Here is a 21,732-nt window from a genome sequence, read left to right on the forward strand (position 1 = left end):
CCTTGCTTGCTGTCCCCGTGTGTATTTCACTGCCACAGGTGCAAGGCGGGCTTCACGTGATGCTGCTATGTGGGTGGTGATGTTGCAAATGGAGTAAAAGTCAAGCGACCCAAGGAGAGAACTCCCAGGCAAGGACAGGACAGCAGGGCAGTTCCCATCACGTCCTGATCAACGTCCTGGAATTACACTGGATTGAAAGTCTAACATTTTAGGTTCAGGTTCCAGTTTTATTCCCTCACTAGCTGACTGGCAATGAGTGAATTTCCTAAACGATGTGAAAATCAGAGTCTTTATGGAAAAGATGGAGACAGTGAAAGTCCTTGTGCGTCTATGGCACAGGATTCATTTCCACCTGAGACGCACGATTCCTAGCTGGGACAGCGGGTGGCTTGTGTCCAGGATGCGTCTCAAGGGCTCTGTGCATCACCTAAAATGGTAAACAAAACTCAGTATGTGTGCACAGGGATTCCTTCTTTGGAGAGGGCCCAAAGCTTTAGACAGCTTTTCAAATGAGTTTACTATTACAGAAAAATGTATAAATGAATAATAACACCACCAAAACTTAGCCAGTAGTTGTATGTGCTGAGTACTGCTCTAAGTGCTTTCCTCTGTTAATTTCATGAGATCATGACAATAACCCAAAGGAGTGGGTGTGACTAAAACGCCCATTTTACAGAAGAAGAATCTGAGGAAGTGAGGTCCAGAAACTTGCTTCAAGGTCACACAGCCCATCAGTCGTAGAGCTGGAATATGTACCCAGGCATACTTATTCAGAGTTAATGTTTCTATTTGGTTTACAAAACAATTTCATATTTTCTCATTAAAGTATGAAAATTCTTAGAGAAAAACTTTTCTAAGATTTAAAAAAGCTAAATGCTACCATGGAAGGAATACAGTCAAAGTTCTCTGTTCCTATAAACTTTATCTGTATGGTTTTCCAAATCATAGAAGTTAGAGCTAGAAGAAATCATACATAGTCCCTTCTCTCTTGATATTTAGAATCTCAGGCCAGGCAGAAGATCAGAGTGTGTGTGTGTGTGTGTGTGTGTGTGTGTGTGTGTGTGTGTGTCTTTATCTAAGTCAATCAATCTATCTAGTTTTAAGCCAATGGGTCCATTTAGTTAGATATATTGCAGAGCCAGTCCAAAGTTACAGTGTAAAAATTTGCAGTAAAAATGATGTCTAAAAATATACTTCCATGAGAATGCTCATTAGCTTAAATCAAAGAGTATTTTTTGTGTTTTTTTAAGATCCTGTTTAAAATAGAACTCTCAAATAATCAAGTGAAGATAAAGTTAAAACAAGCAGGAGACAAAGGTAGGTTTGATTTTCTTTTGCCTATCGTCCTCAGCTATCTTTTTTTTTAATATGGACTTAAAAAATGAACGTTAATGTGTATTTAATTTCTTTTTCCGTGGTATACCACATATACAATTTTAATTCTACATTGTTTTATATAAGATTTATTACAATCATGATTATGTAAGCATGTTTTATATGATTTATTTTAATCATGTTTTATACAAGGGTTAATCATGTATATAAGATTTACTTAATCCTTTATTGTAAGGTTCAATATCACCCTGGTGAATAAAGCTATTATTATAAATCTTAAACCAATTTTTAAAAATTCTCAAGTTTATTTGACTGCCGTAGAAAACTGGGATTGGGGCATTGCCTGTTGGTAGTGAAAACCATGGAAAACATTTACTCCCTGCCTTGCTCCAGACAGAATCAGAGGTGGACTTCAAAATACAAAATTACCAAAAAGTCAGGAGAGCACAAATTAACATAGGAGAAGAAGAAGAGAAAAGGCTGGGGACATAAAACGGGGTGAGAATAAAGCCACCCACATTACAGCGGCTCCAGCCTGAGGACTCTGGGACCCGAGCTGAGCCGTCTGGACGCGCCCAATGCCGAGGCTCAGTCATTCGGGGAAGGGGGTCTGATGGCCTCACTCCTGGCTTGGCGGCCTCCCTTCCTCACTAGGTCCCTGGCCCTGATGTAATATGACTCCTTTTTTGATTCAGAAGGGAGAGAAAATAATCAAACCAGGCCTTTTTGTGGCTGACTAAACGTTCTGGTTTAAAGAAAAAATTAAGCAAAAAACCAAGTAAACACAAAACCGGAAAACCAACAAAAAGCTGGTTGACAGGAAACCTAAATGGTGTGTTTGGATATTTGTATCTCCTCTTTCTTATTACAAATCACTGACAGTTGTTCTTCTCCTTAAACTAAGGGAGAGTCTAGCACCATTCAAGGGACTTTAGGAATCGAGGTGAGTTATTCATTTCAGTAAAATTTGTCATCTGTAATATTCTGTGATGCAAACAAGTTTCTAAAAAATAACCAAACAAAGTGAACAACTGATATACCTGGAAACGATTCAAGGTAAGCCCTGAAGGAAATACTTGCCTTTAAGCATTGTATAGCATATTCTTTTTAAGCATTCATGGATGATCAAATACTTAACTATTCAACACCAATAGTAACAGAAAAGGCTGAAGCTAGCTTAAGCCAAAATGATTTGAAATCACTCTATAACCTACTTTTATTGTAACGAGTATAAAACATATTTGGGTTATGATAGAAAAAGAGAACAAGTAAAAGACAAAAAGAATTTCTTCCAGAGAAGAGCAGACTTGAGGAAAGAAAACCAAATTTTACTTGTTTGTTTTCGGAGTGGGAGGTGATTAGGTTTCTTCACTGATTTCTGCTTGGAGGAGGTACTGGGGATTGAACCCGAGACCTCATGCGTGCTGAGCATGCGCTCTACCAATTGAGCGATACCCTTCCCCTGAAAACCACAATTGAAATAGAAGCAGGGACTCTGTCAAGGTGCATAAGCCAGCAATTTGATCTGGCTTAATTTTCGTGGATGCTTCGGAATTTTTTTTAATGTTTAAAATAGTATTTTAGATAAAAGCTGTATAGCTTGAGCAATCGCCCCCTATTTAAATAAAAATCAGTCTGGAAGCTGTAATGTTTACGTAAATTACCAAAGAAAAAAAACTGTAAAATAAATGTTATCATCATGTTTTTAAACACTAAATAATAATCAGTAAAGGAGATTTTAGACATAAGAAAAAAAAATACCTTGACAGTGTCCTTTTAATTTGATAATTTGCCTCAGTGTTCATAAACGAAGATGGAAAACAGATGCCAGAAAGAAACATGGCCGGGGAAGAAGAAATAGTGAAGGAAATTGGGTTAATTAGGATTCAATCAAAATTTAGGAAACGTGTAGCTCTAAGGAATATCAAAGATAGTCTGTCACAACACCAAGCACTCTGGAAGGCATTGCGCTTCTGAACTCCCTGCATATCGAGAAGGACAATTATTCACTTTTAGAAAAGATACTGCAATTTAACAGATCACAGAATAATAACAAAGATAATTCAGAAACCCTTCCTCCCACGTTTAATTCAGCTTAAATCTCTGCAGGCCCAGGAAATGTGAGTAGAAGCAGAACAGAGACTACACACATGGATGGAGCCTATGTTATAGTAAGGAGAATTAAAAAGTATTTTTTCCAAAGTGAAATCTGTCATTCCTACGAAAAAGGGAAGAAAAGAAAAATTTTAAGTTTCTAGAACAAAATCTAGGCGATAAATTTCTAATTCTAGTAAATGTCACTATTCTCACTTTATTTTCCTTCTTTGTATTTGATTTATAGGAGTGGGCTTTTGGCCTTATAAATTTAAGGGAAAAACTTCATGATGGTAGATTTTGGCCGTCATGAGAAAATACCCCATTTCCATCAGTTCCTAACACCAGCACTAGAAGTAATTATGAAGTTCCCACCATGTGAAAAAGGCTTTGCACCAGCTTTCTACTATAAACCACTTAAAAACATTTCTGTAAGGTTAAAGCACCAAATGTGTAACTACGTAATAAGAAGAAAATATGTTGGTAACAGTGATATATGCGTTTGCGCCCACATGTTACAAGTGTTTAAAAATGAGTCATGTGTTAAGAACAGCAACTGACTCAACTATCATATCTACACAGCATGTGACAGATGATCCAGCAGACATTTTAGCCACATAGCTTTAGAATGATTTCATTCTGTCAGAGTTAAAACTTCAACAGTTCCAGAAATGTGGCTTCAGAAACATGGAGACTAAGATTGTTGGCAATGTAAGGCACACAAATTTCCATGCAGGTTAACAAAATGGCAGAGCAACATTTTCCAAACTTGCTCTGTTGCACTGATGGAAGGCTACGTCCATTTGCACAAATTAATTTCACCAGTCTGGGCTGGTAGAGTTTGCTTACAAAAAACAAAACAAAACAAAAAACACAAAAGAAAAACCAGGCTGTCTTTGTTGTCGGGTTACAATGTATTCTGTCCCTAAAATAAATATTCTTCACTGAAACAAGCATTATATTAGTAATTGCACAATTGCCCTTCATTTATATTAAGATTTCTGTGGTCATATTAGCTAAAATAAATACAAAACAAAAACTTTCATCTCACATTTTGCCAGAGGAGGAATAACAAGAGGAAACATGTTCTTTTAGAATGTTATTTGAACTATCTGCACAATGCATAATATAACCTCATTAAAAACACAAAGATATATGCATAGGTGTGACTAGAGAGAAGACAAAAAGAAAACATACTAACTGAGGTTTTCTTTCACATATTAAGAGTGATGATGTTACAGGTTAATTTTCTCTTTCCACTTCTTTCTCTATGTCCTATAGCAAGTATGTGTTATTTTTGTAATATTCAAAACAAGAAGACCATTGAAACCCAACTCTGACTTCCCTGAAATTTTCATTTGGGAAACAGAATTTCCCCTGCTTCACCGGCTCTGATACAGACAACTAGATGTACTTCGCGGGAAGAACAGAGGTCCAGGCTTCCCAGACATACCTTGCTGCACGGAGCGAACCAGTAAATGAGAGCCAGGAAGGGCAGTCCGATGGCAACGGCGAGGACCACAAGGAACTTGACCGCCATGGTCTGCTGCCGCAAACCAGAGAGGTTCTCGTACCATATGGAGAGAAGCTGCTGTTGGCAGTTTGGATGAGCTACAAACTGGCAGGGGAGTGACAAAACATTTAACAGGGCGATTAAAGAAGGATTCAGCATATACTCTTTTCTTGTGCTCTAACATTTTGGTCTGTGCTTTCCCATGAAAAATATTGTTAGAATTAAATGACACAAAATGTCTGGGTGACGGGTATCAAGCAAGGTGGGAGAGGGTTCTCATAGGTATTACCTAAATTCAAAGGTTCCAGTTTATCAAACTTCCTTTATAAGCCTACTGGACTTTCTTTCAAAGGATAGAAGAATTTTAGAAATTTAGTATTATACAAAGATTCATCAGACTTTTATGATGACACGTTTTTCATCATCTAGAAAGAGCTATGTAACGGTTTTGCTAGTCCAGATGTCTAAATACTCTTTTTAAAAAAAAGTATACTCTTTTTTTTTTTGCACTGACCTAAAATGCTAAACTTACTATATACTAAATTCCCCTTTGCGTAGGGGTATGTCTTTCTGACGGCCTTTTCTATTCCGTTGATATCTCTTTTTATTCCTGTTACAGAAACTCTTTCAATAAGAAAACTTTGTAACTGAACTTTACTTTTCTTTTCCAGAAGTTTTTTATTCTCCCATATTTATTTTTTTACGAGTGAACCCTACATGAGACGGAGAGCAGCATTATTTTATCTACAAAGAGCAATAACCCAAAATAACAACTTGTAAAGAATATTAAAAGGTTAGACTCTTAAGGATGGTTAACTTTGAAGATAATTAAAACAAGACAATGCTTGTCTTCTCGGAATGGTAAGGTTTCATAACACCCATTGTGGCTGGAAGAAGCAAGCCCTCCCATACACTGTTGGCATCTGTATAAACAGGCACACCTTTTTTTGGAGGGAAATTTAGCAAATGTTTTGAAATAACAAAAGCCTAAAGAAAATAATAAACACCCTTAAATAGCAAACTGATTAAATGAACATAACAATGATACGCAGCTTTTGGAAAAAATCAAGTGGATGTTTATTTCCTGATATGTGAAGGTGTCCAAGATATAAACTTACGGAGAACAATGTAATATTGATTAACTACTCTCCATTAAGAATTAAGAAGATAGAAAAGGGGTGTGTCTATGTTGTTTTAAAGTTAACCACAAGCCTATATTTCTTTTATTATAAAACCGATCATTAAAAACTGATTTTTTAAGACATCTAAGAAAGCAGTCTGGGATGAGGGCATGGCGTGAAGACAGACTAAAAATATTCCACATATTAAGGTGCAGGAAATTCAAATGCACTAAAGAAGGAATTGAAGGCACTGGTCTGGGATTGGAATATATCAATACATGGGAAAATGGAGTTGAGTCTTAAATAATGATATTCCTATTCTATAACAAATGCCTTGCAGTTTGAACCCACAAAGTCATTTTTTTTTTCACAAAGTCATTTTTATATCATTCAGTAAAGGAAAGTGGCAGTCACCACATAAACCAGTCTAGATTTTAAAGACTGGCGTTTGGTGTAGCTTAAATGCCTCACAACCGGGCTCTTAGGATTTGTTAGAGGACCTGCCTGGTACAGCTGTTAATTAGAAAAACCCAGCTCAGTCTAATCATGCCAGCCCTTCATCCTTATTTAGCACCAATCAAAACTGAAATGATGTAAATGGGGCTTCATGCCTGACCTTACTTTTTTGACTTCGTACTTAATGGCAAGTTTCAGACGGCTGAGATTTGGCCGCCCGTGGTCTCCATCACTGTGGCGTGTCTCCACATCCCCATTCAGAATGGCCTCTACCTCTTCGGTATTTCTGCACAGATCGAGGAGTCCAACAACAAAATCTTTGCACTGCATGGACAGTTTTTTGTAGTCATTCTAGGAAGGACAAAGCAAAGCAAAAAACAGTAATACAGAATTAGTACACTTTACTATGCTATGCAGCAGAATTTATTGGTGACTCGATGGTCTATAGAGAAAACAAAAAGAAGGTCTATTTTAGGTTCTCTGTTCTTTTAACATGCTTTGAATGCTGTTCTGCTGAGTGATCTCTGAAATATCTTAGCACTGTAAAGATTTTCTTCATAGCCTAAAAGGAGCAATTTGTCTAAAGCATGACCAAAGTTACCAAAAAGTACCATACTGTGCCAGACTCACCTGTTGATTCAGGAGAAATATAAAGTAAGCAAAACCTTCCCACGGAATGGTTGTACTATTTTGCAAACATCGTATCTTTCGTGTTCATAACTTCATCAGCTGGGCACATAATATATACTTGCCAGATCTTTAGAAGACTTTGTAAATGGTGTTGGTAAACTTGAGAAACAAAGGACATTTGGAAAGGTTCCAGAAAAAAAGCAAACATATATCACTTGTCTATTGAATAAGTTGATTTTGAGGAACTTTATGTGCCAAACACAGGGTCCAAAAAATGAGATCTACTATAAGGCCTGCAAATTGAGTTTCTTCTCTTCAGAGAAAAGAAAGTTTAATGAAAATGCTTTCACTGTAATTTATTGCTGATGACCTAACAGTATTTAGAAAGTTCAGATCATATTTAAACACCTAAAACTCATTTTGAATTTATATACACCATGTATTCATATCTTCACTCAGGTCTTTCTAATATTTCCTTCCTCTTTATTCCCTTACGTTGAAATAAGGCTATTTATAACCCAATAATAATAAAGAAAACCAGCTAGAGCTTGTTGTATTGCAAGTGGATTATATTATCTTAATCTTCACCGTCTCTTGATCACTTAGGTTAAATAATATGTCCAAGATCATGCAGCCACTAAGTGTCAAAAAGAGGCTTTAAACCTAACCCTGTTTGGCTTGAAACCTTTTGCCTGTAAGAATCATGCCACTTTGTCTCTTCTTTGTAGAATGCTTTTCTGTTTTGATCTTTGAAGAACTAGGAGTCAAGCCAGGCAAATATTATTCCCATTTTGCACATCATCAAACTAAGATCCCCTGAGATCACAGCCTCAGTGGCAGAGTTTACTCTCAAAGCTAGTTTTGCAGATTTAGAATTAGTTGTCTCTTCCATCTTGAAGTGTGTTGTAGGATAAAAAGCTCCCTTGCAGTGATCAAGAGAGAAAACTGCGAGACAAATGTGAACAGCTCTGAACATGAGTCCATAAGATAATATTTGGGGGAGTCTATGTGGAAAATAGTTTCTTATTGGGTATGTGCAAAGTACCTGCTCGGGCTCCCACTGCAAATCAGGCCAGGTGACCTTTCAATAAAGTTTAGTAACTTCTTTATTTCTTTTGTTGATTTATATATGTATATATATTTTTATTGAAGTATAGTCAGTTTACTATATTGTGTCAATTTCCGGTGTCCAGCACAATGCTTCAGTCATACATATACATACATACATTTGCTTTCAGATTTTTTTCATTATAAGTTACTATAAGATATTGAACATAGCTCCCTGTGCTATACGGTAGAAATTTGTTATCTGTTTTATATATATTAGTTAGTATCTGCAAATCTCAAACTCCCAATTTATCCTTTCCCACCCCCTCCCCACCCTGGTGACCGTAAGTTTGTTTTCTGTGTCTGTGAGTCTGTTCCTCTTTTGTTAATAAGTTTGTCTCTTTTCTTAGATTTCACGTGTAAGTGATACCATATAGTTCAGTAACTTCTAAACAGGCTACACTTTGCTAAAATGCAGGTTCAAACAGATTCTACAAAAGCAAACTGATAAAAAAAATTATGTCTTAACTGAGAATGGCTCAAACTGCCTCTAAACAGGTGTCTGGTCAGATAGTATGGACAGGGTCACAAGGAAACAGATCTACGCCTTTCATGAAGTAGTCAGGTAAGGTCATGGGGAAGAACTGGGAAGCGTGGAATTGCACACGTGGCCCATGTCTACTCTCCTCCAGTACAGTGGTCAGGGAGCCTGGGCTTTTAGAGTTAGACACAGCTGTGAGCAGATTTTTCAGCCACGTGACTTTAGATAAGTTACAATCAGTCTGTGCGCTAAGTGCTGTCCTTGTTCTCACTTACCGATGACAAAACGGAGAGTCAGAGAGATTAAATGTGTGTTAAGGAAACACACACCAAAGTACATAGCATAGGGATGAGCAGCAAGCATCTGATAAACCATAATTTATTTATATCATCAAAGGCAAGATCGGCAAACAAGCCATTTCTTAACATTCATAAGAACCCATGGAGCTATGACAAAATATAATGCATCCAGCCTCTCTTGTATGTAGCACTCAATTCTGGATGAATTCCTAGTCCTCTTGGAGGCAAAAATGTAAGAGTCAAAACCAACGCTCCCGAGAATTCCAAAAAGGCTCAGGTGAAATTAGATATTTCAAAGAGAAGTATGATCCTTCAAGTGTGGGGTAACATTTTTTAGTGGAACCCATGTGGACTAAAAAAGCAAAGTACAGGAGCTCTGTGCTGTTTAATACGTTGACTTAAACAACTGTTTCCAATTCACTGCTAATTCTCAAGACATATGCCAAGCAAAAACAAAATAAAACAAAAACCAAAAATATCAATTAAAAAGAGAAAGAAAGAACAAGACTCTGCTTTTAGCAATGCATGCTTTTTTTCACCTTGGGAGTCCACCTACAAATATTTTCATATTTTAAGTTTTCTTAAATTAACATGTAAATTCACTTGAAATGAGACGTACATCAGAAATTGACATAAAATTCTAAACTGACTATACTTCAACTTTAAAAAAAAATGAGATGTTGGCAGTAGTTCATTGGCCAGATGTAGCACTGTGATTTTGGTTTTTTTGAAAGAAAAAGTGAAGCTGGCAGGTTGATTTAATTCTGCCTTTGGCTCACAGGCCGACACCATAAATATAATAAATTGGAAGTGGGTGTTCGCCTATTAACCTTTGAATTATAAAGAGATGACTGATAGTGGGTTAATAGAGCAGAGTTTAGAGAGTATAAGATATAAAAAGTTCCTGTAAAAATTACCCTTTCAAAGGGTCATCTTAGTTGGATTTACATAGTAGAAGATATGTTACGGTGTGTAATTTTAACCTCTAGCTCTTCTTTCTGTATCAAGAATGAGAATCTTTTTATATTAAGTCAACAGTGGAGGCCTCTGGACGGTCATGGGCATGTTTGGATATGGACCCTCAGGAAGACATAAAGGAACTAGAAAAGTTCAGCAAAACTACTTATGCAGACTGACAGGGAAGAGGCCAATCCCTGATGCACAGAGGTAATTTTAGGGTAATTAAAGGTAACATTGTTCATTACCCCAAACATTCTAACATACAAATACACTCGAAAAACAGTTTAGAGACAGAAGTCATAGGTCTACACTGAGATACGAAAAGGAAGTTCCAAATTTAGAAGAATGCCTTTGCAGAAAAACCATCTCTGGTACTGATCTCTTTGTCTTTACATTTATTCTTAGTCTCCAGTCAAGGAGAAGCCAGGCACTATGCTTGCTCTCTTTCGTCGGTATCAAAAACAAAGTTCTGGATTTTCTTTTCTTCTTTTTTTCTTTCCCATTGATTTGCCGTTTGAGGCCAAAATTCGGCTCAGCTCAGGCTTAAGTTTAAGGCGGCTGAAGTCTCATGCTAACAAAGCAAAAAAACTATTGATATAAATTCAGTATAAAATTTGAATTTGAATGGGTGAAAAACTTTTGAATATGGCTTCTCCCCATTCTCTTCAAAGATCTGCGGTTTCTCAGGCCTCATTCTGGTAATTCCATCTAATTGTTAGATTTCTCTGCTGTGGAGCCAGCTCTGTGTGGAGCCAGCTGATATGGGTAATAAGTACAATTTGTTTGGTTTAGAAGATTCAAGGCACAAGAGTAAAACTTTCAGAGAAACTCCTCTGTCTCTTATTAAAAAGGGTTAATACGAGAAGGAGAACTTGGGAGGAGCTCGGAGAAGCTATATGTTGGAGCTCACAAAATCTTTGTTAAAGTTCTCATTATCTGACTCTCACAAAACAAATCAGTTGCCTTCAAACAGAAATATGTGCAGACTTTCTAAAGGGCCATAGAACGTTGATAGTTTTAAAGGAATTAATTTCCAGACCCTCAACTGTCCAAAAACTAATTTCCTTGAAAACAGATCTTTTGCTCCTAGACAAAATAATTCCCCACTCTCACTCAGCCGTGCTGCAAACAATCAATCAGAGATTCACTTTTAACGATTAATCCAGGTACCATAGACCCTGAGGGACTTTCTATAGTCCCCTGCCCTAACAGACATTTCTGTTGAAGATGAAGTCGAATAATAAAAACAGAACATGTCAGTTCGTGTTGGGACATTCTGAATTTAGATGGATGGCTCAGTGTGGTTATAGGAACAATGATCATTTTTGTTTAATGTGCTTTGCTTCTTCATTTGCCAACAATTGTCAAAGAATGCATCCGTCTTGAATGAAGGGATGCCAAAGAAGGCATCAGGAGGGAGAAAAAAACAAACAACCCAATCCAAAAATGGGCAAAAGACCTAAACAAGCAATTCTCCAAGGAAGACATACAAATGATTAATAGGTACATGAAAAAATGCTCAGTATCACTAATTACCAGAGAAATGCAAACCAAAACTACAATGAGGTACCACCTCACACCAGTCAGAATGGCCGTCATTCAAAAATCCACAAATGACAAATGCTGGAGAGGCTGTGGAGAAAGGGGAACCCTCCTACACTGCTGGTGGGAATGCAGTTTGGTGCAGCCACTGTGGAAAACGGTATGGAGATTCCTCAAAAGACTAGGAACAGACTTACCGTATGACACAGGAATCCCACTCCTGGGCATGTATCCAGAAGGAACCCTACTTCAGGATGACACCTGCACCCCAATGTTCATAGCAGCACTATTACAATAGCCAATACATGGAAACAGCCTAAATGTCCATCAACGGATGACTGGATAAAGAAGAGATGGTATATTTACACAATGGAATACTATTCAGCCATAAAAACCAACAACATAATGCCGTTTGCAGCAACATGGATGTTCCTGGAGAATGTCATTCTAAGTGAAGTAAGCCAGAAAGAGAAAGAAAAATACCATATGAGATTGCTCATATGTGGAATCTAAAAAAAAAAAACCAAAACATAAATACAAAACAGAAACAGATTCATAGACATAGAATACAAACTTGTGGTTGCCAAGGGGGTGGGGGGGTGGGAAGGGACAGACTGGGATTTCAAAATGTAGAATAGATAAACAATATTATATGGTATAGGACAGGGAAATATATACAAGATCTTATGGTTGCTCACAGTGAAAAAAAAATGTGACAATGAATATATATATGTTCATGTATAACTGAAAAATTGTGCTCTACACTGGAATTTGACACAACATTGTAAAATGACTATAACTCAACAAAAAAATTTAAAAAAAAAGGCATCAGGAGGGAATACTGACTACAGAAGTCACTTTTCCACATATTTAAATGTGATTCTTTCAAAGTATTCTTAATACTCATCTCTTGGATGTATCATTAGCTTAAAAGAAAGACATCTCAAATGGGCAAAGCAGAAAAAGTTAGTGAAGAGGATTCTTTTTAATGTGACTTGGAGTCGTTTCCAGAACTCAAAATTTTCACAGGATATTAACTAAAACAAATGAGTAAAATTTTTATGTGATTTCTTTCAGATTCGGTATGGGTAATTCAGGAAGGCAGTTATCAAATCACATCAAGAAATATTTATTCCAACTGTCGTCATCGCCATTGTAATTTTATTCCATAAAATCTTTAATAAATCATATAACCTATTAACAAAAATGAAAATAATATTCTGGCTGTCATAGCAAGTTATTTTTAGCAGGACAGACTTTTCTCTTCCACTAAATACATAACAAAAGTGTGGACATGATTCATTCCACTAAAAATGCATTTCTAATAAGAACTGTCTGTCATATATTTAAATTTTGTTTTCCAAAATTTGTATGTATTTGTTATTTTGAACAATGATGTTCAATTTATGTAGTTTTATTCAAATGTACTGTTAATAAATGTAATGGTAACTCTTTCTAGAATATTTTGAATACCTAGAGCTGGATAATAACAGACAGTAAAACAAATTCTAAAATTTCATATGTACATATACATGTTGCGTATCTGTTATATAATGTGTGTGTGTATGTATATGAATATATAGAATACAGTGATTTATAACAGACCTTACAATAAAAATCTATTAAAATAGGAATCACATTTGTGGAGGAAATTGGACTGATAAGTTTCAGGAGAAAAGAAAAGATGTAGCTATTCTAAATGTTAAAGAAGGTTTTCACTTATCTTTTTAAATAGGTGATGGTGCACATAAAATCATAGCATTTAGAGGCCCCTAGGAAACGTTTGAAGGAGCAATTTAAGAGTTCTATTTTTAAATGTCAATATTTACACCATGCAGAAATTACATCTTTTAAAAATATTTAAACTGCACAAGAAAAATTTTAGATGCCGATTTTAAAATGTGCGACAAGCATAGAGTTTTCCAAATGTCTTTCAGGTGAAAAGGAAGTGAAAGAATTTGAAGACCATGAATTTGAAGAAAGAACTGATTGCCTGCAGCCAATCTCTCGGGTCCCTGTGAGGCAGCCCAGACCTCAGCTGGTGCAGCCTCTGTCGTCCTTGTTCCCTGAGACTCTAAGGGGCTTGACTACTAAAAAACAAGACTAGAAGGATCTGTGCTGGCGTGTTTGCAGTTGCAGTATTTATTTCTTGGCGGCAAAGTTAGGACTGATTTTTAAATTTTTCTTATATTTTTATATGATTATTTTCTAACATGCCTATACGCAGTTGACCCTCAAACAAAGTGGCAGTTAGGGGCACCAACACTCCACGCAGTCGAAAAACTATATGTAACTCAAGAGTGGGCCCTCAGTATCCACGGTTCCACATGCACGGATTCACCCAGCCTGGGGTCATGAGGTCCTGTAGTCCATACTTAGTGACAATAATCCACGTAAGTGAAACCGCACAGTTTAAACTGACGTTGTTCAAAGGTCAAATATATCATTTTACAGTAAGAAGAGAGAAGTTATTTCTGAAGGGTAGAGCAGCAGCCTTAGCAAGAAACCTCAGCAGAGACACCAGTCTCTCCAGCCCCATCAGGGCTCACCCTGCCGTGAGCTGAGGCTGGGCTGCTGGGAGCCGGTTTAGAGTCACAGGCAGCCCTGTGGGGGTGGGGGGTGTGGCTCCCCTGAGTTTACACACAAAGCCAAGCGCGGTTTCCTCATCTGAGGCTGTGCTGGTCTCCGTGGACCAAACTAGTCTGGAGCATAAAATACTTGTTTTGGTGCATCATGTCTGATGAGAAAGAAAACATTATGCTTTTTTATTTTGTCTTTGCCAAAGGCTTTAAACAAAATTAAAGTCAAGACATGGCCTCTCTCCTTGTGTCATCCAGCGATTTTTTTGAGTCATGTTTCTAATGAGAAAAACTGCTAATTGTCAAGTTCTAGGATGGACTTTTCAAAATATTTTTTAAACTGCTGCCCTCTTTTAACAGTAAACTAATTTCATATTTGAGATTGATTTTTAAAAGACAGTAAGAGTACACGGTATAGCACAGGGAAATATACACAAAATGTTATGACAACTCACAGAGAAAAAAATGTGACAATGAGTGTGTATATGTCCATGAATGACTGAAAAATTGTGCTGAACACTGGAATTTGACACAACATTGTAAAATGATTATAAATCAATAAAAAATGTTAAAAAAAAAGACAGTAAGAGTAACATACTATTAAAGAGATTCATGTTTTCAGAGAGGCTTATCTTTTCTCTGCCTTTAACCCTTCACAGAGGCAGGGCATTAAGCAAAGTGTGCACCCGTTGAGAGACTCTAGGTAACTGGTGAAGACAGTGGAACCACACAGGGAGAACATGAATGGAGAGAAATGATCTGTATACCTCACTCCTACGTGAGCTGACAAAAATGCGTGGTGAACATCAAGGACTGTCCGGATCCCTCAATCCCCGTAACCCTAAAGCACACCCTAAATGACAAGAATGCCCAGCAGAGCGTCGGTGGGGCGCACTGTAAGGCCGGTCAGATAACCTTGGACGGAGATTAGTCACATTGTGCAGTGCGTTCTGGGACCATGATGATTCTGGTTGGATGCGATTCATCTCAGTTTGGGCCCACCTACCCACTCCTCACTCCACAAGGTCATGCTTTATATTACAGTTACTACACTTTCCTCTCCTATTAGTTTACATACTAATCGAGGGCAAGATTACTGTCTGAAGTGTCTTTGCATTTTGTGCTCCATCTCCATCTCCATTCTCAACTCTCCTCTATACAGCATTTGGTACAAAACAGGGACTCAAAAGATGTAGACAAGTGAATGAAGGAACGGATAAAAAATGTCACAGTCTTCAGCAGCTTAGAGAGGTGCGTGAACAAGCAGGCAATAACAGAAATAGATACGTTGAAACCTAAGCAGTGACATTTCATCAAAATTAAATATCAGTTAAAAAAATAACCAGATTTCAAGGGGGAGGGTGTAGCTCAGTGGTAGAGTACATGTCTAGCATGCACAAGGTCCTGGGTTCAATCCCCAGTACCTCCATCAATAAAATAAATAAGTAAACCTAATTACCTCCTCCTGCCAAAAAAAAAAAAAAATTGTGGACAAAAATAATCAGATTTCAAAGAGACTTCTCTCATTTAAAGATGGCATAGTTCTCAAAAGAATGTGACAATGAATATATGTATGTTCATGTATAACTGAAAAATTGCGCTCTACATTGGAATTTGACACAACATTGTAAACTGACTATAACTCAATTAAAAAAAAAAAAAGATGGCATAGTTCTCTGACTCCCTAAGTCCTGGGAGTAAAGAAGTAGGAAAGAAGGAGACAGGGTTGTAAGAGATCATTTGCTGCCAGGGAGGTAGGGAAAGCAGGGTCCTCTGACCTGGGAGCCGCTGGAGGGTTCCAGCCACCACGTACCTTCCTCTCCCTGCCTGGATGGACAGGAGCCGAAGATAGACGGACATATGACCTACAATGCTGGGGGTTAACAGGGTTCCTTCAGTGACACAGGTGCTGAGAAACTGCACAGGAGAGACCCCCAAAGTGTGGAGTGTGGAGACATGCTTTCTCACAGCATATAGAATAGAGAAAATAAAACTAACATTTATCTTTGCAAAACACTGTATTTGATGAATCAGGCCTGATTCCAAGCGGTGTGTAGACGGGTAAAGGGGGAAAAGCACACTCTAAACAACAAGAATGTCCAGCAGAACGTGGGGAGCACTGTGAGGCGGGTCGGATAACCTGGGGACGGAGTTTAGAAGGGCCCACGCATGCGTGCAGGTGGGCGTGGATGACTCTGGACTAGGAAACCTTCATCCTCTCCAAATGTGGCAGAAATCACGCAGACAATGGCAGCATCTGACACCGTCTGTCTCCACTGAGCTTTTATTCAGAGACTGCTCAAAGTGCCCTCTCAGTGACTACTTCCTTCATCTCTACAAGCTTTTGCTTTGGCTGTTACCTTGACCTAAAATCTCTCTTCCCTCAATGCCTGCCTTCCCAAATCTTACTCATTCTGTCATATACAGCCGAGATGCCCTCTTACACGTAACTTCCCAGAAACCTAATCTGAATTAAATATCGCTTCCTCTGCACATTGCCTCTGGCCCTCCCTAGTAGTTCCATTTTCTCTTCATACCATGTTTATTAACACATGCACCTGTCTCTCAAGTCAAACTGTGACTTGCTTTATCTTATCCATCTTTCTGACCTCTCTGAGGCATATCACCATGCTCTGATGATAGAAACAGAGAAGACCTGGCTTGTAAGAGTGCAGCGTACCTGGGAACCCGATCCCAGCTCTGTCGTTTACCACTTGATCTTGGACCTTTCTATACGTCCATTTCTCCATCTGAAAAGGCACTAAGATCTTCTCAAGGTTGCCATAAGTAGCAGGCATAATAAAGGTACAATTCCTAGGATATAGTAGATCATCTCCAAGTGGTACTGATCACAGCTTTTATAATGTATAATTGTACTAAAGGGCCGGTTGAAAGAAACATATAAAATTACCCACTGTCTATGATACCTAACGCAGTGTGACCATGCAGTGGGAGCCTGTGAGTGCACCTTGACCTTGACTTGCAAGGGTGAAGCCCCGATGGGTAGAGGCTTACCTTGAACTCCTTCTCAATGTTGGCCAGCACGGCCAGCTCATTGCTGAGCTCTAACGCTGTCATGACGGGATCTTCACTGGACAGGGACAGGTAGGCTGGGCTGGCCAGGCCCTTGTAGGCATTAATTCTGGACCTCGAGTGGCTAAAGGAGTCGTGCTTCTGTTTCTGGTTGCACTCACTGCACTTGCAGAAATAGTCATGGGGCCGTTCAATCCGAGCGCCCTTCCGCAGGAGGGTGTGCACGATCTCGTATTCCTGGCAGTGGGCGGCCAGGATGATTGGGGTCACGTCGTGGGAGAAGCGGGTTCCATCTTCATCATAGGCGTAAAAGTCATCCTGCTGCAGTTCAGACTGACTCGGGCTGGTGGCTAGCCGCTTGCCCTCAGCAAAAGCCGGGTGACTGAGAATGGCTTCCACAATGCGAACATAACCTTTACTAATAGCCAAAAGCAAGGCATCCCCAACACGAGAGAGATTTTCTTTTTTGAGAAGAAGTTCTGTGATTTCCAGATGCTCGTTGGCCACCGCCAGCTGCAGGGCATTCTGGCCCATGTAATCCACACAGTTGACATTGAGGGAGAGGCATTCTTCTAACATCTTCCTTACCACGGGGATGTTGCCGTATTCCGCTGCATCTAGAAAGCGTTCCTCTTCAATAGATAGGCTTGTTGAGTGATCATTAAACATGTACGCTGGTCCTCGGTTAGCTAGCCTTCTCCCCTTCTCACGGGGAACCGTCTGCCGCCGGTGGGCCAGTCTATTGTCAGTGCCCCGGCTGTAACAAAATAGAAAGATTGTGAACAAATCGTATTAAGAGCATTTCAGTGTGCCAAATGAACTGCCAGTCATCTAATGCAAGCCTCAAGTATATTAGATGCTGTCTCTAGTCTCCTCATCTCTAGACCAGCTATAATACAAATGAGGATGCATTTATCTGTTAATGGATTCCAAGAACTTCTCCTTTAAGAAACCCAAGCACTTTGCAGATTTTAGCATTTTCCTTTGGGATGGAGACTCCTGCAATTCCCCTAATCTCTCTGTGCCATCACAGAGGGATTAACATGTATTTTTCTTCGAAGTGAAGTAAGCCAGAAAGAGAAAGAAAAATACCATATGAGATCACTCATATGTGGAATCTAAAAAAAAAAAGAACATAAATACAAAACAGAAACAGACTCATAGACAGAATACAAACTTGTGGTTGCCAAGGTGGGGGGTGATGGGAAGGGATAGACTGGGAGTTCAAAACTTATAGATACTGACGGGCATATGTAGAATAGATAAACAGTATTACATGGTATAGCACAGGGAAATATATACAAGGTCTAGTGGTAGCTCACAGCGAAAAAAATGTGACAATGAATATATGTATGTTCATGTATGACTGAAAAATTGTGCTCTACACTGGAATTTGACACAACATTACAAAAATGACTGTAACTCAATAAAAATGTTTAAAAAATAAAGTAAATTAAAAAATAAAAAATAAAAAACAGTTACCATGACAAAAAACAAAAAACCCATCTATTTTTCAATTGCAGAAGGCATAGCTGTAAGAAAGATCCATCATTAGTCACTATGATGACATCGAGTGTAAAAGTATAAAAAACAAGTAGAGAAAATAGCAAATCCATTCAAATCAACACATATTTACTGAATCCCTCGTATTCCAAGGTCAGGCATTATATAAGGCCAAGAAAAAGCAATGGTAAAAACAAAAGAAAAATATTTTTATATGGTATGTTACATCTTTATAACTCTTGTAGTCCAAAGGGAAAAATGGGCATTTAGCACATTACCTTATCAGCTGTTCAATTGCCATGATAAACCTATAGCAGGGGCATCTAAACTACCTTCCCGGAGAAAGTGATGTGATGAAGGTGGAAGGACAGTAGGAATCAGGTGAGAGTGTGACAGTGTGTTGGGGAGAGTGGGATGGACTCAGGTGCAGGTGGAGAGCTTTTTCCAGCACAGGGATCGACTAAATGCTACGGCATAGGTTTCATCAACAGGGACAATTAATGGACTGGACTCTACCAGGCATTGTTCTAAAAATCACTGGAAACTTGAGAAAGCTGTGATTCAACTAGTAAGTGGGAAGGAATGAGTCTGTGATGGAGATTGTGGTCAAAGAGGTGGTCAGGCTTCAATGCTGGCTTTCAGTCTGTGGTAAGAGTGATTCCTCCCCTGATCAAAATGCTGCCATGAGGATGTTTCTCCTTATTGAGTCATAACTTTATGTCTTAAGGTCTTTTCGAGCTTGAAGGGCTGAAGCTTTGTCACTATCACTAACCAGAAACCCAAGGAGGACAAGTTCCTGCAGAACACGGAAGAGCCAGGTTACAAAGGGAGCCTGAAAAGAAGAAAGGTGTGACTGATGATGGATGCGATAGATGCTTCCTTTCTTTATAAAAGTTCTAAAAGTCACCCCTGTTTAAAGACTGTCACAAATTTCCCAGAATAAAGAGAATTTAAATAGACCCAAACACCCTTAAGCCATCTTCCCTTCCAATGGAGCCATGCCTTGAGAACCTTTCTTTCCACACTGACCCTTATTCATCCTGATAACAAATCTCTGGGCAGTGTTGACCATAGCAGTGGGATGCCCAAAGAAGTTAGCAAAGTGTGAGCAACCCAGAGGTAGGCTGTGGCTCCCTAAGGAGGTGAAGAGTACGCTGCCATATTCACAACTTTTTTTTGTAGATTTTCCTTCAACAGTGAACCCTTTAGCCAATCACAGCCTCTTCAGAACTAACTAGGCTGATGTTTTACTGAAGAGCTAACTTTGTAAATTAAACAAATGACATCAACGGCCATAGCCAAACATACGCTACAATAATAATAATAATAATAATAATAATAATAAAAATTCTGAGATATATGTTTAAATACTGTATATGTAACTTTTATTAAGTAATAAGGAAATGACGTCTACATCTATTTTGTTGTCTATGGCTATTGCTTTGTTTCCAATTCTATTTTTAATTTTATCCAAGTTACACATGCATATGTTTTAAAGACTCTAAAAGCTTGTTACAAAAGAAAGCAACACCTTGTTCTGTATTTTCCCCGTATCCTGATCCCCAGAGGCAATGTGTCTCAACTATTTTAGCTGATTACTTTATCATTTAAATCTTTATACCCATATAGCTTGGTAACACTCTTATTTTTTTTTTATTTTCCAGATTTGGTATTTCCTACAGACTTCTTGTTATGAAAGTTGAGTATCTAGCTCACTTTTGTAGTCTGCCACCTACCTTCACACCTCTCCCTCTCTCTCACACAACAGACACACACACACACACACACATGCTTCATGGTCCCTTGTCATTCCAGTACAGTTATATCATGACTTTTGTTAGGTAGCTGTTTACACTGACAGTGTAGGTGCTAATGACATGTAGTATATAAGAGACAATGGTGTCTTTTTTGGGATGGCTTCCCTGTGTCATAAAACCCAGTACTTAAAAATCCTCTTTCTGTATTCATATGCTATGTAATTAAAACGTTCAACAAAACTCTCTCCTCCTTTAATATAAATCCACTTTTAGTACATTCAACATACTATGTGTTTTTTTCCATTTTAGTTTCTATTTTTGTATATGTATATATATATATTTATTGAAATATAGTAAGTTTGCAACGTGTCAATTTCTGGTGTAGAGCATAATGCTTCAGTCATACATGAACATACATGTATTTGTTTTTATATTCTTTTTCACCATCAGTTTCTACAAGATATTGAGTATAGTTCCTGGTGCTGTACAGTATGAACTTGTTGTTGAAGAATCTCTTCATGACCTTCTGATCTGTTCATCTGGACCAGTTGCTGTCCAGACGTGGTGACAGTACATTGTCTTTGAATCTTCCAGCGTCATTCCAAGGATGCTGTTTGCTTTGCTTTTGTGTTGAGTTCCTTATTTTCTGTATCCCATCTCCTTCCTTAGTTTACCCCTGGAGGGTGGAGCACATCCTCTAGTAGCTGACTGAGGAAACAGGCGTAGGGAGTAAATTTCTTGAAATACTGCATGTCTAAAGAGGACTTTGTCCTATCGCCAAACTTCACTGGTTGCTGGGTGGGTAGAGAATTCTAGGCTGAAAATAAGTGTGAAAGCCTTGTTCTCTGAGGTTCTTGTTTCTGTTAGTTGTTATCAAGGAGTAGGATTCTGGAAATTCTCTTTGTCTCTGGTGCCCTGCAATTACATGATTTTTTTTAATTGAAGGAATCTCTTTCCCTCTATCATTCTGGATACTCGATAAATCTCTTAATGTGGAAAAATATGTCCTTCTTTCCTGAGAAAGATTTTTGGCTTTTTTCTTTCGCTGATAATTTTGTTTCCTGCTTACAGTGTTCCTTGTGTTTGTTAATGCCTTATTTTTTTTTTTTTTTGATGCTGGCCATTCTGGAATTATCTTTAAATTTTCTTATCTTTTCTCTCATTTCCAATTATTTACCTTTTTGCATTATATTCTGAGATATTTCTTCAATTTTATCCTCTGGCATAGCTTTTGAAAAAATTTTCCTGCTATTACACTTTTAATTTTTAAAACATTTTTTGTTCTTCAAATTCTTTTTATAATATCTTTTCTGCTTTCAAAG

General features: G+C 38.2%; 1 protein-coding gene across 3 annotated transcripts in view; it reads right to left on the minus strand.

Annotated features, from left to right (window-relative positions):
• The window catches only part of TRPC6 (transient receptor potential cation channel subfamily C member 6), a 97,318-nt gene that overhangs the window by 21,711 nt on the left and 53,875 nt on the right, over positions 1-21,732 (minus strand). For all 3 annotated transcript variants that reach the window (XM_074372932.1, XM_045509014.2, XM_074372934.1), the window contains exons 2-4: positions 17,133-17,907; positions 6,685-6,870; positions 4,883-5,047 (exon numbers count right to left, since the gene is read on the minus strand). In XM_074372932.1, coding sequence (XP_074229033.1) covers positions 4,883-5,047; positions 6,685-6,870; positions 17,133-17,907 — 1,126 coding nt within the window. The remainder of the gene's footprint in view (positions 1-4,882; positions 5,048-6,684; positions 6,871-17,132; positions 17,908-21,732) is intronic.

This window comes from Camelus bactrianus, chromosome 10 (genome assembly GCF_048773025.1).
Source record: "Camelus bactrianus isolate YW-2024 breed Bactrian camel chromosome 10, ASM4877302v1, whole genome shotgun sequence".
Taxonomy (NCBI): Eukaryota; Metazoa; Chordata; class Mammalia; order Artiodactyla; family Camelidae; genus Camelus; species Camelus bactrianus.